The sequence below is a fragment of the Ammospiza caudacuta genome, chromosome 9, assembly GCF_027887145.1.
Source record: "Ammospiza caudacuta isolate bAmmCau1 chromosome 9, bAmmCau1.pri, whole genome shotgun sequence".
Taxonomy (NCBI): Eukaryota; Metazoa; Chordata; class Aves; order Passeriformes; family Passerellidae; genus Ammospiza; species Ammospiza caudacuta.
The window spans coordinates 23,443,715-23,461,901 of record NC_080601.1 but is presented as its reverse complement, the minus strand read 5'-3'; the positions used below and the strand labels follow the sequence as shown (position 1 = coordinate 23,461,901).

The window sequence follows — 18,187 nt, the reverse complement described above, 5'->3', positions numbered from 1 at the left end:
TTAGAGGAACTAAACACAGAACACTAACAGGTTAATTAAAACAAACTGGCTTTCAAGCTATAATACCAATTAGTCTCTTCAGATACAAACACAAAACCATCACATCAGCAATAACATGGAATATAGACAAAGTGCTTCACTTACAAAGTCCTTCTTCTGTCAAGTCCACATTAATGATGAAAAACATGAAACCTCTAGCACCTTCCTTCTGGCCTCCAACAAGAGTATTTACCCACCCTATGTCATAAGAAAGAAACTATATTACATAAATTTATAACAATTTCTGCAACTTTTTGCATGCTTCAGGAACATTAAAACCCATTTTGATTCATTTACATGTTTTCCTTTACTTCATTAATGCCCAAAGCAACAGTGCAAGTTAAACATAACCCAAGTCAGCTCCATCTGATTTTGTACTCAGAGTGATATGACAAACTCAAGATCACTGGATTACTGGATTCTGTGTGGAACAAAATGATAGAAAGTAAATAGCAAAAAATACACCATTATAATGTTCCAGACATTAGGAGACCTGACAGTAACCTCAAAGTTAGTGACAGAATAGAGACAAGATCATTATGCCAAAGTTTAAATAACTCTCTCTAAACAAGGCACATAAAGGGGAGTAAAAGAAATAATAGCCTCACAGCCTGAGTGACTGTTACCTATTTATTCCTCCCTGCTGCAGAAATAAAAATAAAGCACAAAATGACTTAAGAGTTCAAATTATTCAAATAGATAAAGTCTTTAACACAGAGAGATCTATTTTAAGTGAGACACAGTAAAGTTTAAAAAACTGTATGATCAAACATTTTTCAATTCTCCACCCTTGAAGGACTTACCTTTGGCTTTAAGCTCTGACAGAAGACTCCCCGGGCCCTCATGCCCAATCAGATGGCCAAGGTAATGGCCAGGGTTTGATTTATAGTATTTCTGAAGGTCTGGTATGGGAAATGTGACATAAAGATTTCTAATGTCCTTAATGGGTACCACTTTATAAAGTTGCTGAGGAGAGAAACAAGCAAGGAGACCCATAAACAAAGGAAAATTCATTTACTGTATCCATCTCAGGAGCATGTATCATGTTCCATTCACACACACACACATTACAAACACATCTCCTAAATCTCAAAAGTATCTAAAACTTAGGGCAATACTTCAGACATTCCTTATAAAAACAAAGAAAATTCATTATCGCACAGTAGCTTACAACTGCAACCAAATGTGCAACCTTTACTATAACCTATATAAAACTATACTCAGCATGGGAAAGTGTGTGCAAAATCAATAGAAAAATATGGAATTCAACAGGGACATTGATAAAAGAGTAGTGAAGTGCACAATGTATTATTGAAACATAAAAAATAACATTTAAAACGTACACTCTGGATGGAAGACATATCTCTATACATACCCGGAGATGCTCTTCTTGGAAAGGATGCTCAGGAAACTCTGGTATAGGGACATTTTTATTCTCTACTTCTGAAAATAACTTGACCACTAAGCAAGTCAGCTCATCCAAGGATTCTAGAATAAAGAAACATTAGGAAAACCACAGTAATTATATAAGGATTCCAACGAACTTTTTTTTTTTTTTTAATATTGTTTGGGAGAGTCATTAATTATACAGAAAAGTAGTTTTAATGGTGTTATGATTTTTCATTTCAGAAATAAACCAATTATTCATATTTAAATTTTAAACTGCAACATGCTAGAAGCACCATGCTTATTAAAGGAAGGCTTCAATCATGAATAAATTAAATCCTGTAACTGAAAATATCTCTACATTTTACAGATTAAACTAAGCTAGAACTGAAAGATACATCAGATGTTGAACACCTACAAAAAGAAACATTCTACAAAAGTTTAAGGGACATAGAATTACACCTGCAAATTTTCTAGAGTGAAAGTAGTTTTGCCAAAACTTGAATTTTCTTTAGCCTCAGCTCATGTCCAGCACTTTAAGTACACTTTGAACCAGGTCTGTCCTTGGCACCCAAAACACACACACCTGTGACCTGTTCAAGCACTTCTAATTTCAGTCTGTGACTGCAGTACTTTGCAAGAATGAGAGAAGACTTTTTGCAGAAAGAATATGATGACGTGCATTAACTCACCCAAACTGACCTAGATTATTTCTGTTGAAATGCTGCCTTCAAAATTGCTTTCTGCCTCAAGAAATGCATTTTGGAGCACTTCTCAAAGTGAGCATAAGATAAAAAAAGATTCTACTGACAATTTTTTAATGAAAGACTTCCAATGGTGGGTATTGGAAGAAAAAAAAATCAATTGCTTGGACATCTCAAAATGAAAGATTTGATAGATTGAAAGATTTCTTAAAGCAGTTACCTTGTTAAACTCAGTTAAACTGAGAAAGTAGAATCTTTCCTGCCCAACAGATGCATGGTCCTAGACTACACTACCAGAGCTGTGCTGGGGAAAAAAACTAACAAAACAATGTGAACCAAGAAGGTTCCTTATATATTAAAATTTTGTGACCTGCATGTTATTCTATTAAAGGCCACCAGTTTCTATGCATATCAGCAAAATAAGCATTCATTTAATCTTGCAGGGACAGTTTTCTTTTAGTACAGATTTACAATTGCCAATGTGATTCTTACTGTAAAAGTTTCCATGTACAATTCCTTAGTGAACTTGCCCTTGATTAGATAAAAAGCTCACTTTCTTCCATTCATACTCACCATCTAAGCATTACTGTGAAACACCATACAAATACTAGTCTGCCAATGCATTTTCAAAATGCAAACAGCTTTCAACAAACTGCTATTAAGCTTTTGGCAAACTTCTCTAAAATATCATCTCAGCTGTGAAAGGTTCTAAGCAGTTGGAACCTCCTTTTTTTTTTAAGCATATATGCAAAGTCTTACTCAACCAAGAGAGCAAACTCACCTCTGCCTAAGACACAAATAGCCATTAAATTTGATGAATAATAAGTAGAATGGAACTTCAGTAGCTCTTGCCTTACATCTATTCCTTCTTGGGTTGGTCTAGTTTCCAGAGTGAATTTGTTCCCTGTAACATGAAAATAATTAACAATATGTGAGGTTAATGACATTTAATGTTACAGATTAATCTTACAGATCAAAAAGAAATATATAAATTAATCAGTCTGCTTTCCTTTGGATGGATATTAATTTTAAAAATAATCAATATGCATAATAAGAAAACTGGCTCAATATTGTCTTATGTTTTAAATATTTGTCTATATTCCTCACCATATGCAGACAAATTAAATGGTGAAGTTCTAGACACCCTACTCTGTTTACTCCCACAGCATCAATACATAAGATAAAATAAAATAACAAAGTTTCAGTTGGTAACTGTGCTGTTACAGTACTGGAGGACTTTAGGAAGCAACAGTCAAAAGACACCTTGTAGCTGTAGGAAAATGGACACTAGCCAGTGCACAAGTGCCTGGAAAATTACTTGACACTGAGGGTAATGATGGAGAAGAATCACTGTCACAAGCATTAATTCAGGGAGATCAGTGAGAGGTATCTGGGAAAATGCACACTCTTAAAAAGAAAAGGGGAAGGTGCATTTGTTTCTATGCACAGACAAGGAATAATAGAAGGTTTGCTGACCAAACAGGGTGCACAGCAATGAGGAGTAACCTGAAGCATCAAATGGAGTAATTCCCATACTCTGCTAGATTAACAACATCTCAGCTGATCAAAGGGAAACAATAAGGTTGCCAAATGCATCACAGTTGTCATATCTTTGGGTAAATAAAAACCATCAAAGCTGAGCTCTACTTCTGCCAAGTCATACCTACTGGATAGCTACATGCTGTAATTTAATTTCAGAATCAGAACCTAATCTAAGGAGAAAGGAATATGACTGTTACTGTTGAATTTGAGCACATTTTGGGTATTCTCCCCAAGAAAATATTTCCATTGTGTGAGCTAGACAACCTTCTTAAACTGTACAAAACTATTTCTGCAATTTCCACTTATGTTTCCTATGTGTGCTACATAGGAATTAAATAATGCCTTCAGTAGCAGAGATTACAGAATGTACTTTGAACACCTGCCTACTAATGCACAGCTCCCAAGGCTTTATTTTAAAATTTACCTGTTTGGAAAATGGAGTTATAGTTTTATACAGAGCCTCTCTTTACTGGTCAACACAGCAATACCTGCTCTTGTGGCAGGTGGCTACCAGACCCAAAAATATGCTCTCCATCAACAGATGTAAAGGTACATCTTGTCTTTTTAGAGACAGAGGAAGAAACCACTGCCTTAAAGCCCATTATCTGCTCTCCCATCCTTCTACCACACTCAATATTTGTATCAATTATTCATAAAGCAAACTGACCCATCCACAAAACTTTTTTTTTGCACACATTATATTCAATGATCAAACAGTGCAGTCCTGTTACTTCAAAGGTTTCAAAAATAAATTCATGTAGAAAATAATGCCTATTCAAAAAACCACCCAACACTGAAACTTCTACCAAAGCATCAAACATTTGTGACTTTGTCCAGAACTATGGTATCTTTATTGCTTTTTGAATTGCTTTTTTATGCTTAGTAACAATTATTTTAAATTGTTACTAAGCATAAAAAAACTACAGTCATAGGATTGGGATTTGTCCAAGATGATTTTGTCTATCAGTCTCCTACTGTTGTGTTCTATGGTGCAGATTTTTGTTTCTATATTCCTACTCAGTAATTCTCACAGTATTTTGCTGATCTTTCTGATTTAACCTAGTCACTGTCATCTAGTCTAAATGCAATATTAAAAAACAAAAAGCATGTGGCTAACAACAATTTAAACACAATTTGTTCACATTGTTATACACAAAGACTCAACAGTACCAAATGATGACCAAATCCAGTAACTGGAAAACAGCACTCACTGCAGTAATTATCAGGATCACAAAGATTTCTTCATCATTGTACTCAAAGTTTTGGATCAAACTTTTTCCTATGCTATTGTCTAGCTCTGGTCTACAATGTGAAAAATGCCATTAGCACCATAATAAACAAGTATGGAAAGGAAAATGAGAGAACTGTTATGGTCTGTCTTTAGCAATTTTATATAAACAATAATGCTATGTATGTTACAAACAATGCCACTGGATAAGAATATTCTGACAAACCTGTTCCAAATTTACTGAAGGGATGGTTGGGGTTTCCAGTAGCCTTCTCCAATTGAAATAACCTCCAGGCATCATTCATCAGATTCTTCTCATGCTCAGAATCAACAGCATTCACTTCCCTATCTTTGCAACTTTCATCAAACAGGGGGCACAGGAAAAACTGGGCAAATCTAAAGAGAAAAAATTTAGTTAAGTCAAGAATACTGTACATAAATTGCAACAGAAAAGTATAAAACTTGGTTCCTCCTGAAAACAGCTGAATAAATTCTTTTTTAATGCAGAACTTATGAATTCTTTACAGTTTTGACACTGATTTGATATCCTTATTTCTCAATTTCTTTGTTTATAAATGCAGACATGTTCATCATATAAGGTAGTACAAGAATCAAGGGTCTTACATCAAAATTCCCATAGTGAAAATTTCTCCTACTCTGAATTTTAGCTAAAAGAGGCTCTTAATTTCAGCAATCAAATAAGTCTTGTCAGATATCCAGGGAGAAGCCAAAGAGAAAACTCAGTCTACCTCACTGGCTACACAGTTTTCAATTTTTGTCCCATCCCACAAAACACTGAGATTTCAGCAAGCTCCCTCTACTAAGAGCATCCTTAAATATTTCTAGACTTCACCCTTGTTTTGCTGTCAATAAGGATCCCATGGGAAGCACAGATTTTGATTGCACCATCCCAGTGTTTGCACAATGTGTAAATTCATGATCAGATTCTGTGCCTTGCATTTCCAAAAATATTCAGTGTAAACACAACATTTAGACTTCAGAAATTCTGTCTCAATGAAGAACTCTCCTAGATGAAATAAATATGAATAAGACTTTCAAACTGAAAAATATCTGGTTATCAATTTTAACAAAAGATGGTTTTTACCTTTTTTTTAAATATCATAATGATAGAACTATCAGAAAACTTTTACAGTAATAAATTCAAGTAGAACATATATAATAAAATTTAAATACTAAAAAATACGTTTACCTGTCCAGTGCACCTTCTAGATGTTCATGTGACACATCAAAGTAATAGTTGGTATGTTCACCACTCGTGAAAGCATTTGAGCTCCCAGCATGCTCACTTAGAAATTGGCTGTACTCATTCTCTTTCGGATATTTCTTGGTTCCCAGAAACAACATATGCTCACAAAAATGACTAAGCCCAGCAATGTTGGGGGGATCAGACAAGGATCCTGCAAGAGGAAAAATTTCATGTAGCCATTCATAAAAAAGTAATACTAAAACATTAAGTCTTTTAAAGAACTCTGTATTATAGTATGGTGCTTCAGACAATTATATCAATTCTGTGGCTGTAAGAAAACACTTCTGCAACTACAGTCAACTAAAATTATTCCTCGAAAAAATATTTGAAAATTTAGAATTAGTAACTGAACCAATTAGTGTCTCAAATTGCCTCTCCAGATCAGCTTACACTTCCTTATACAGATGATTTTCAATTGAAGTCCATGACTCATAATCTGTAAAGACCTGGCATATCACAATGTTCTGAGATCTATACCTTGACTTTATTAAAAGCATTGTGTTAAGAGGCAGCAATTGCCAACCATAATTAAAGAGGTATTTATCCTGTGGTTTATAGGATGAGTGATAACCTGTAATTGCCTGAACACAAGCAGCTACGGATGACCAGCTAGCAGGTGTGAAGACAAACAGATTAAAAGACAACAATGATTTGGAAGAATGGAAACAAGAAGGCAGAAGCTGGAGAGTGGCAGCCTCTCCTCAGAGTGTGCAGCAATGCTGCAGTTGGCTATCACTGTCACAGGACCTAAACAAAACCACATTCAGGATGTTCCGAACTAGATAATGATCTGGGACAGCCATCCCCACAACAGAAAAGGCCAGAAGTTTTTGAAGTCCATCATGATTTCTGCCCTAACACAAAGGGGGGCAAGAGCTCCCAACTACAGACATGGCAAGAGCGTGTTTAGGTTATGCACACACTGCATCTTATCTTCCAATAGAACTTGAGATGTAACTCAGTTCTATTATCCCGAAGAGTCAAAGCAATTGCCTCCCCCTTCTATTTCCCATATTTCTGTTTGCACACATAGGCACCACTGAAGTTAGGGAGTGCCTCTCCAACTTCTCTAGCACTACAGCATTTTCTCACCTCTACACATCAACAACTTAGCATGAAAAAAAAAGTCTGACATGACAGATGGAGCTGTCTGAAATCACTGCACTTGCACCCACCCCTTTTCTGCTTACAAAAGATCTTTCATAACATGAAACTTAATGGTTAAAAGCAGTCTTTCAACTGACTGAGCTACACTTGAGTAAACACAGAGTACAGTAAAAGCATTTAGCTCCAATAATTTTGAATTTGATGTGTCAAAGAATTAAATAAACTATAAATTACAATAAAAGACTAGGCTACCAACTGCATACCACTCCTGTCAGTTTATTTGCATCAAGATACCAGAACTTGAAGCATTTTTATTAATGACATAATTAACACAATATGAATTGAATACCTATGTGGACATCAAGTGCTGCTGAGGACTTATCTGTGGTGGGGTCACTAATGAGAAGAGCTTTAATGCCATTTGCCAATTCCAGTCCACGATATTCTCGTTTATCCTCAGGTGATTTGATAATTTCATTTGTTATTCTCTTAATAGCTGGATTGTTCATTTTGTTGTTTGACTCCTTCTGAAACCTTAAAGAAAAAAGAAAAAAATTCTTATTATCTTCACTTAAGCCTTGCTAATTTTTTAATATTATGTTAAGACAATACAGGGCAATATCAACAGCTAGAAGTTCTATTACAAGCAAAATTCACTGAACTTTCCTAAAATTCAGATCCTGAAAGATATTGCTGCTGAAACAAAAAAAAAAAAAAACCCTTGAAGACCAAGAAACACAATAAAGATGTAGATCACTTAGTTGAGTGCTTCAAGTATCACATTAACTGTAACTGAAACAACCCAAACTTAATAAATGTCAACCCCTTAATCAATTACGATAAAAATTAAATCAAAGGAAGCATATACTGCTACCTCAAGTATACTTTCAAACTTCAGGAAAGTATTTCATGTATCTGAATTGTTGATTGTAAGTGTTGTAACTCTGTCAAATAAACAAAATTTTACTAACAGACCACTGGATTTGTACACTCAAGCAAAAAACAGTAACACTGTTTACAACAGTGCCACAAAAATACAAAGACTGAAGAACTGCCATGATAAACACGAATAGACTGTCTACCATTAGTTTAACAGATGCTACAAGATATCCTTCTTTAAAGGCATAATTCTAAAAGGCTAAGAAACTAGTGTGATTCAGAATCTGAATGTCTCCAAGCAAAAGCTATAAACAATATCAAATAACTTTTTTAAAAGTGTGGTTCAATGCATTTTAGAAGAAAACATATAAACTAGTAAAACATTGTTCTCCTAGTATCAAATGCTTTAAAAAACAAGTGTAATCACTAAACAGTAACTGAAATGCTGAATTTAAATTTAAATATGTACATTCTCATTTAAACAGGTCATTTATCCACTAGCTTAACCCCCTGCTCAGGCTAATCCTGCTTGGAATCCCTATGGCCTTCTTCCACTGAAAAATGCATATACTATTGAAATACAAAGATTCAAGTACCACATCTCTGTTTCTCTGTATCATCAGCACTGATACAAGCCATGCTAACAATTAAAAGATGCCTCCATGTTCAGAGTTTTAAGAAATACTCTACTAAACTTAAGCTACCGTGTAAAATTTTTTAAGTGAGTGTAGATACTCTTCATATATGAAAATCAGTAACTAAACTGCTTCTGATTGTTTTTCACTTGCACACAAGTTAGATTGACAGATCTAAGTATGCAGGAGAACAAGGACATCCCTTAAGCTCCTGATTCCATGTCTGCTAATGAACACCTACACCTTGGTTTTCAGCTAGAATATTCCATCTCAATAAGATACTAGTTGCCTCTCAGAAGACACATATATACGATAAACTATTCGAGTTGTGGCGTTTTTTTAAATGTTATACAATTTCCTTATCACCTGATATCTCCTTGTTATTTCCATACCACATCACCAAGTCACAGAACTTTACTGTTTGTTCAGATGACTCATCTTTCCAATGTGATTCATCAAATTACGCAGCTCTGAAACCTTAGGAGATTTCAATTGGTGTCTCATGAAGCTGTACACCTCCACTTCATTTTATTATGATTCCCTACTTCTGCCTCCTTCACAGGCTACTTCCAGCTTGGTAAGGAAATTCCAGTACAGGAAAAAGCTACAATTTTCAAAAGGACAACATCAGTAATTAAACCTTCAAACTAAGGACTGAAATTTTTATCTCTACCTTCACTGTTATTTCACTGGGCATTGTGAATACAACATCTTCTAACTTCAAATGGGTTTGCATGATTACCTACGATTATTTTGCTGCAAAGTGAATCACAGTACCAGACAACTGGAATAAAAGCAAGGGCTGATCAACCAAGCAGTGCTCCTGGAAGGCAAATATGTCAAGAGGACAAGACCAACACCTTCCTGCTTACGTGCTGCTCCTCCTGCTGATATGTTACTACAATACAAAAGTGAGAAGGAAAATTTTCACTTCAGAGAGAACTTCTATATCACTATGTTTTCTTAAGGAGTGAACTGTAAGACTCAATACTAAACATTCCCTCATATGACTGTTTTCCTGTGCAGCTTTTAAGTAAGTGCAATTGCTTTATAAAATACCACACTCTTATTCTTTCACACCAGAATCCTAAAACTCTATAAATCACTTTTTGACAATAGAACTGCTTTTAATCACAGGCAAAAAAAAAAAAAAAAAAAAAAAAAAAAATTAAGAAAAGCAGAAATCCTGTACTTATTGAGAAGCAGCTTTATTTCTAAGGCCATGTTCAGAAGCTGTCCTAAAATCCATGTGCTACAGCTACTTGCTGTACTGTCATTACAGCAAGCACTGGATGCTGCTGGTCAGTAGCAAAACAATTCTTCCTCAAAGGAGGTGCTATGTTTATTGCAGAGCTAATAGCCTAACAAAAACATTAAAAGAAATACTGCCTTACTACTTTCATAAAGCAGAAGCAACAGAGAAAGAGTCAATAAAGCCAAAATAGCAGGAACAATACGAAGCATTACTGTGGCAGTGGAAATTCTTCCACTGGCTCAAAAATTACAGGTGGAAAGATTACAAAGGTAGAAAGGAAAAAAGAATAAGGATGTCTGAGCTGAAAACAGTGTCCCTATTCAATGAATGGGAAATATTCTTCCTCCTCATCAAAACTATTTCACTTGTACAAGAAAAGTATCCTTTAAAACCAACACTGAATTTTCAATTACAGTACTTCTAGTGAAATTATATTCTATTCTTTGAGGTTCCATTTTTGTAATCATTTCCAGGCAGGCAGTCCCTTTGAAGCAGCAAGGCTCTCTGGGGATGCCAGGTTTCACCTGCAAACAGAGTATTACAGAGTGGGATTAAGTGATATATGATTCTGCTTCACTATTTTAATCTCTCAGAGTTATTTTAGCAAAGTTACTTTAATTAAAAATTAGCCTGTGTAGTCAAATCTAAGTCCAATGTTTGAACAAATTAAAGGACCATATTTGAAAACCAATTAACAGAAACTCCTGAGGGTTGCTTCAATGCAAGAATGTGACTAGCTAATAAAAATATGACCCCCAAGGCACAAACTCCAAAGCGCTTCTCAAGGTTTTATTTGTCATGACAGTATGCACACACTGAAGTCAAGTACTAGTACACAGGTCTGCTCCAGATGAAAGGCAAGTTACCATCTCAGCAGGTTTTGATGCTTGCTTTCTATCCATTGCCTTAAAATTCACATTTGCTTCAAGTTTTTATGCGACTAATTGCTTACCATTTACCAGAGTGAAGTGAAACCCTCACTGAGTGAGAACCTCTGTTCTGTCCTGCATGGGAGTTACCATTGGTAACATGTTCTCTGTGCTGTTTACCAATCCATCTTGGTTTACATGAAGACTTCTCCAGCTGCCAATGTATGGAGTGAAAGAAGTGCTGTGTGCTTTGGCAGGAGGCCCGGTGCTGCAGAACTACCAGCCAGAGTTTTCTCACCTCTTACAAGGATGACAGCACCAAACTGAGCACTCTGGAGGAGTCCATGAACTTCTTCAGTCCCAAGCTCATGGCTTTGCAACAACCAAGTAAATCTGCATTCTTGCACAGGTCTGCACCCCTCTTTTTTTTTCTCTTGCACCTACTGCTGATCATGACAGCAGTAGAATTATGCTATCAGTAAAACAATCAGGAATCTACCTACTCTCTTAACATTTCCATCCACCTGTATGTTATAATATTTTTTTTTTTAGACTAAACTGTAGGCAGGAAAGTTAAATCAATTCAGGTTGAACATTACCAAAAAGGATCCTTCTGGAGACTATCCATACTTTTTCCAGTTACATGTTCATCAATCATTCTTTTAGACACTTAGAGATTAAAATACCTCATGTTTCAACATCCATAAAGCATCAGTCTTGTATGAATTTGCTTGCCATGAAGCTAGAGAATGTATGAGATCCCAACACATTCCTGATAGTGATCTAAACAATTCTGATTGCATGCACAGGCAGACAGACTTCGTAAGTAGATAACGTGCTCAAAACGGAACATGTTTTATCACTTTTAAACTCATCAGGAATTCAGCCTACTACTTCATACACAAAAGGTCCAACTACAAAGCCCCACAATGATTTAATCAGTGTTCCCAAGTTATTAAGAACAACTAATCACGCCAAATCAGGCAAGTCTGAAGATGATGAATATTTATAAGGTTTTGTTATGTAGTTCATTTTGAAGAAATTCTAAAGTCTCGCTACAATTAAAGCATTTTCAGAACCTCAGTCTGCATCTTTTTGCCAAGTCTGTAACCGACTCAGAAAATTCCCTCCTAATGACGGTGGCCAGGGCAGATGCCTGCCATGCTCTTGTTTCCCAGAGTCCAGCTTCCAGAACTCTAGATCACAGCAGTAAAACTCGGTCTGCCACAGCTGCACTGCCAACGTGACAGCAGAAACACCAGTGTGTAACACGGGTGTACAGGAATTACAGTAGCATTAATGAGACCACACCACGTGTAACCTCGGCTAAAACAAGGGCCCTCCCTGGTAGTTTCACATGTGAGATGAGGCCCCAGCTGAGTAACTGGCCTGATAATTACAGTGATGTGGTGACCAAACGAGATGAGACACAATCAGGCACCATAAAGCCAGTTTACTGCCCTACATCTACAGTCCTTAACTTGACCAGTTTCCAAAGCACTGGGTAAAAAAAGTCAAACAAAAATGCAGGACCATATACAATTTGATGCTACACAGAGCAATAAAGGATAACAAGTTTTTTTAATCTCTTAATTACTTAAGCTTACTTTTCCTATGTCCTCAAAAATTGCTCCAAACAATTCATCCAAACCTCCAAAGTAAACAATCTCTAACCACATTCACCAGAAACAGAACAATTAATATTTCCCTAACAATTCTTTGCTTCAATATTTTACAAAATTCCAAAAGGGTTTTGAAGTATTTGATTGACCTGGGGGATGAGGTGGGAAACAAAGGGGGAGGGGGGTAAGTAAAATTATCTGGTCTTAATCTTTAGATATCATTAAAATATAGTATCATTAAAATTTTCACGGATCTGGCATAGTAATTTGGTTTACATCAGTATTTTCAAATTGCATGACTGATCAGACAAGTTTCTGTGCTACGTGACCAACTGCTTGCTTCAAAGTGTATTTTACAGATTTTCCTAAGAAATGTACTCACTAATTCAATTAATTGCTTTGTTCATTGAATACTTGCAGACCAGGGGCTCTCATTCTCTCTTCCTCCCTGTGACATTTTTCTTCCATCACCCTACAATTGCAGGGCTTGCTCCACAACCCCAGGACTGTGTTGGTGTCTTTGCATGGCCCTGTACACACAGTGGGAAACGTTACACTGGATGCTACAGGAGACATCTCTGTGCTTTATTCTGTGTTCTGATGTGTATTTCATAGATTTTATGTGTAAGCAGCACATCAGATTGCCCAAAACTCTCTGTAAAGCCAACTCACTTAATGCTTTATGCTACCATCTGTCTTATACACTCAAAAAGAAAAAACTTGTGAGGTTTGAATCAGAAAAAAAAACAAAAACCAAGATGAGATTCAGTTGTACTGCATAACAACATGAAATTCACAGAAAGATGAGAGAACTGGCAAGAAAATCTGATCTAGTGACAAAAACAGAGAGAATTCAGAATTCTGAATCATTAAAAGCACTGTAATGCCACAGTAAAAGCAACTGTTTATCTAACACTAGAGCTTTGACATGAGAAACAAACCAATAACAATGAGCAGTTTACAAGAGTCAGCGGTGTGTTTCAACAAATGAAGTCCTGGCTGTTCACCTATTTTGTAGTTTGGTTTTCACTATTTTGGACAATTCTGGTTCTACTGTTAAAATTATAAATAAACACTGAGCTCTACTGCATTCTTTTCCATATCAATTGTTCAGGCAAGCTATAGTTCTTACTCATTCTAAAAACAAGGGGCAGAAGGTAATACTTTAATAGAAAGCTGCAGTGAAGCAACTTTCAAACAGGATCCATCAAAAATCACCTTATTATATACATACAGTACTATGTGATAAGAACATTTTACCCACTTATGGGCATCAGAAAAGGTGAAAGCAAAGATACTCACTGACAGATCATGCATATACAAATACACAACCAGACACAAAACCGATCAATTTCTCTAGATTTTTATGAACTTTTTGATCTCTATGCTGTTAGAAGACTGGACACCAAAGTTACTATAAAAGCATCAAACACAACAGAATTAATACATTAAAAATATCAACCCAACATGCCATTTCTGAAGTGGTCTGACTATACTTTTAGTAAATTACTTCTACAATAACCAGCAATGACTCCCATAGCTAGAAGCCTAATACCTTCCAGTACAGTGAAACACCAGAGGTAATGAACTTCTTGACCCTTCCCTCTTTCTTCTGGATCTTACAGGGGAGGGGAATGCTTCTGTATTCATGCGCAAAGTAAGTTATATACTTGACACTTCAATCAATTCCCAAAGGTGCCATTTCATCCAAGGGATGAGACCACAGCCTTACACTGACTGAAGACAAAAAGCAGAAAGCGAGCAAAAAAGCAGGCAAGCATAGAAATAAGAATCCTTCTAGGGACTTCCCAAATAGAATAGATAATTTTAATTCTGTACATCAGATGAAAAGGAGGTAAGTTGTAACTGAGAAATTATCTTGCTACTTGACATAAAGATGAAAGTTAAAAATATTACAAAAAGAAAAAGTTCAAGCATGAACAAAATACAGATATGGAAAACAGGAACATGTAACTGAAGAAAAAGATTCTTAATTTTCACATCTCAAAAAAATTATCGCATGAAAGAACTATGCCTGCTCTCATTTCATTATCATTTATGTAAATCCTAATTCACAATTAAAATTAAATGGATGATTAAATCATGGTTGTAGGCAGTATGAAAACACAACAGGCCTGCTCACATACATAAAGTCCAAATACTGCATATATTCACAGGCATAAAGAGGAGTAATCTAGCAAGACAAACTACAGCCTGAGAAAAGCATTGGCTTTTCTCCACACTGTGAATTACCTTTACAATTCTGAAGCATAAATAGCAATAATGAACAGTAACAGTGCATTCGAATTTTGACACACGAGCACCGACAGTATGAGTCATCATAACTCACTTTTTCCCCGGAAAGATGCTACTTTTGACGTCTCTAACTCGTGCAGCATTAAATATAGGTTTGGCTACTAAGGTAACAGCTACAGCGTTAATTAAAGAAAGAAAACAACTTAGCCTTTGTCCGTAACCCTAGCTCCCTTCCCGGACAAACTTTGCCGAGCTGTTACGCAGTTTAAACTGTCCCTAAAAGTGATCTGTGCCAAGGCTCCTGCCCGGTCCTCCCTTGATCGAGGTTAGCTGCGCTATGTCCACCGGAGCTGGGGACACTGGTGACACAAACACGCAGTAACAAGCCCCGCACGATGCCACTGCCAGATAACTCGGCAGAAACTGAAGAGGCCGCTCCCATCAAGTTTGAGTAACTGAGAGCAGTCTCTTCTTAAAGATTTGAAACTTTTTTCTTTTTTTCATAATTATGCCTTAGGAAGACATGGCAAGTTAAGTAACACGACAATTCACTGAGGTTTTTGGAGAAGGAAGGAGAACAAAGCAAGCCCCCGGGCAACGAAAGCCACACGGCTGATGACCAAGCCTGCTTTGTCAAAGGAGGTGCAGCTGCAAACACCGGAGCGCGTCAGCGCGGGCTCTCCCGGGCAGCAGAGCAGGACACAAGGCAGGGCTCAGGCCTCCTTGGCACGCACGGCCCCGCCGCCCCCCTCTCGCCCACCGCCCGCCCGGAAAGCTCCGGCGCCAGCCCCACTCCGCGGCCCGAGCTCCCCCTGCTCCCCGCCGCGCTCGGGGGAGGGCGGGCGCTCCCCTGGACTCACAAGGTGCCCCCGCCCGTCCGCGCCGCCGCCTCTTACACAACACCGCGGGGGCTCTCCGGCCTCACGGCCCCGGGTCACACGGCCCCGGAACCCGCGGCCCTGCCCCGGCCCCGCCGCACTCGCACCGTACCCGAGAGAGCTCCGCCGCCAGCCCGGAGGGAAGGAGCGCGAGGCCGGGGCGGCCCAGAGGCGCGTCCGGCCCGGCAGAGCCCGGCTCAGCACAGGGAAGAGCCGCTGCCGCATATCCCTGGCGGCCCCGCCGCCAGCACCGGCCTTTCCCCGCCGCCGCCCGGCCCGGCTCCGCTCGCCTCAGCACGCGCCGCTCTCCGGCGCCATGTTCTCCGCCCGCCTCCCCCCGCCGCCCGGCCAATCCCTCCCGGCGCCCGCGGGGTCCCGTCCGCCCTCCGCGCCCGGGCCTGGCGGGACCCGTACCTGGGGGTGCCGGGAGCTGCCGCCTCTGCCGCCGGGAGGGCCGGGGCTGCGGCTGAGGAGGGGGCCGGGGGCCTCTGGGAGGAGGCGGAGGCGGTGGAGGGGGTGGGTGGCTGGGCGGGGAGCCGGGGCGACACTCGCCGCGGCGGGGGGGCCGCGCCCGGCGGAGGCGGACGGGGCTGCGGCGCGAAGGGCGGCCCCGGGCTGCACCCGCGAAGGGACCGTGTCGCGGCCCGCCCGCTTCCTGGTGGCCGCGCTCCGCTCCCTGGCGGCGTCTGCCAAACAAAAGGTAATTAGACGCCTCGTAATTTGAGCACAGTGGGTGCAGTGCCGTCCTGAGAGGCAGAGATTTCGGGTGTCAAAATCCTCCGTCCCCCAGGGAGAGGTCGCCCTCCGCTCTCCCTCCTTCGGGCGCTCCCCTTGGAGCCCGCTGGCCGCCGCTCACCTGCCGTGCAGCTCCGCGGCCCCGCCGCGCCGGACACAGGACTCGCCTCGCAGGATGGGTGTACGAGGTGTAAATGCTGGATAAGGATGAGTTTCTGTTATAAACCCGCAGATTTGGGATTCTAGGGTGACTTTACTTTCCTTGGTAGATTTCCGTATGGGAAAGTCGTGGATGTGGCTGGTTGCTTTAATTCTTTTCTAGGAAAAACAAACCCCCAAATAATTTTTTTTAAAAGCAAAACAAAAATGCAAAACAAACAAACACAAAAAAAAATCCCAAAAACCCAAAAAACACCACAAAACCAAACAACCAACAAGTCTCCTTCCCCCCCACCCTCTTCTCCTTCCCACCCAAAAAAAAAAACCCAAAACAACCCACTGGTTGAAGTTCTGGTAATGTGCTTTCTTCATATGTGTTTATTTTTCTGTGTCTTATTTTTCAGAGTTAAGAGGGGGAAAAGACAAAATGTGCTACATTTAATGCCTGATTTTAGCTTCCCCACTGCTTGCCTTCTAGAAAAGGTTGTATCTCACAGCTGGAAATTCACAGAATCCTCCTATCATAAAAATGTAGGAAGACATGGCCAGACGAGTTAACTAAGGTAATTTCTGTACCCAAAGATGGAATTGAAGAGGTATCAAAAGTAACTTTAAACTAGTCAGCTTTGGTTAAAATTGCTGTTAAGAAGTGACAGCACACTTCATATGGTCAGCAGAATCAACCAGGAATCAACAAAATCTGTCAGGGAATTTGGGTAGACGTTCATCTGCTGGTTTCCAGGGAGGTCTGTGCTGCTATAGAGATGCTCTTACCCCTACCTGAGCTACCCAGTTTAAAACATTTGTGCCTACATCAAGTACACCCACACTTCTGGCCTCAGTTTAGACATGGAACTGTCTCTCAAGTTAACTCATCCTGGTTGGAGCAAGGCATTTGGTAGTTTTCACCTCAATCAACTGTTTGGATTTAGAACTGTGTGGGTGCCTAATTTTAACACATGTCCTCATGGGATTCTGGTTTGAGGCAGTCTGGGTTTTTTCCAGTCCCTAGTGCATGTAAAAGTGAAGACCAAGCTGGACAGAAAGAGGACAGGATAAATGGTGAGCTGTTAAATCTGAATTCCACCCTGTTGCTGCTGCCAGTGCGTCAGAGAGGCTCATCCCGTGGTGCCTGACAGAAGGACTGCAGGGTGAGTGCCCCTTCACAATCTGTCTCCTCCCTTTCAGGAGCAGCTGGGGGATTAAGGGGTTGTGAATTGCAGTCTTTCTGTTAAATTGAATGTACAGTAGAAATAGTTCTGCCTTTGTCTTTAATACAGTTGTCATGTAAGGGTGAATGCTACAGAATTATACAGGTTCAGGCAATTTACTCTTTTCGGGTCCCAACAGCGAGTTTGTTAGCCTAATGTAGTATATATTTAGCTAATGCTGGCCTGATCTATATTTAGCTGCTCTAATAAATCCTGCCTCTTCCTGTAAATCTTGCCTAGTATATACAGGGGCAATCCTGGGGAAGCAAGGTAGACTGTGCCAGGAGGACTCTGGTGGTCTGCTAATACGTGAATCTAAACCGAGCACTTGTGTTTCTGTGGTGTGATGAAAGATCACACCTCCTCATGCATCTAACATGCAGAGGTATGCAACAGAGGTCACGCCTACTGTACT

At 39.4% G+C, this 18,187-nt stretch overlaps 1 protein-coding gene across 3 annotated transcripts in view; it reads right to left on the bottom strand.

Moving 5' to 3' along the window:
- IDE (insulin degrading enzyme) overlaps positions 1-16,104 on the bottom strand; it is a 52,952-nt gene extending 36,848 nt beyond the window's left edge. For 2 of the 3 annotated variants that reach the window (XM_058810321.1, XM_058810324.1), the window contains exons 1-8: positions 15,780-15,976; positions 7,623-7,807; positions 6,110-6,317; positions 5,126-5,295; positions 2,911-3,033; positions 1,415-1,527; positions 843-1,005; positions 145-237 (exon numbers count right to left, since the gene is read on the bottom strand). In XM_058810321.1, coding sequence (XP_058666304.1) covers positions 145-237; positions 843-1,005; positions 1,415-1,527; positions 2,911-3,033; positions 5,126-5,295; positions 6,110-6,317; positions 7,623-7,807; positions 15,780-15,892 — 1,168 coding nt within the window. In that variant the 5' untranslated portion in view covers positions 15,893-15,976. Of the gene's footprint in view, positions 1-144; positions 238-842; positions 1,006-1,414; positions 1,528-2,910; positions 3,034-5,125; positions 5,296-6,109; positions 6,318-7,622; positions 7,808-15,779; positions 15,977-16,081 lie in introns of those variants that run through there. The other variant, XM_058810325.1, reaches the window with a different exon arrangement.
- Positions 16,105-18,187: the final 2,083 nt, after the last annotated feature.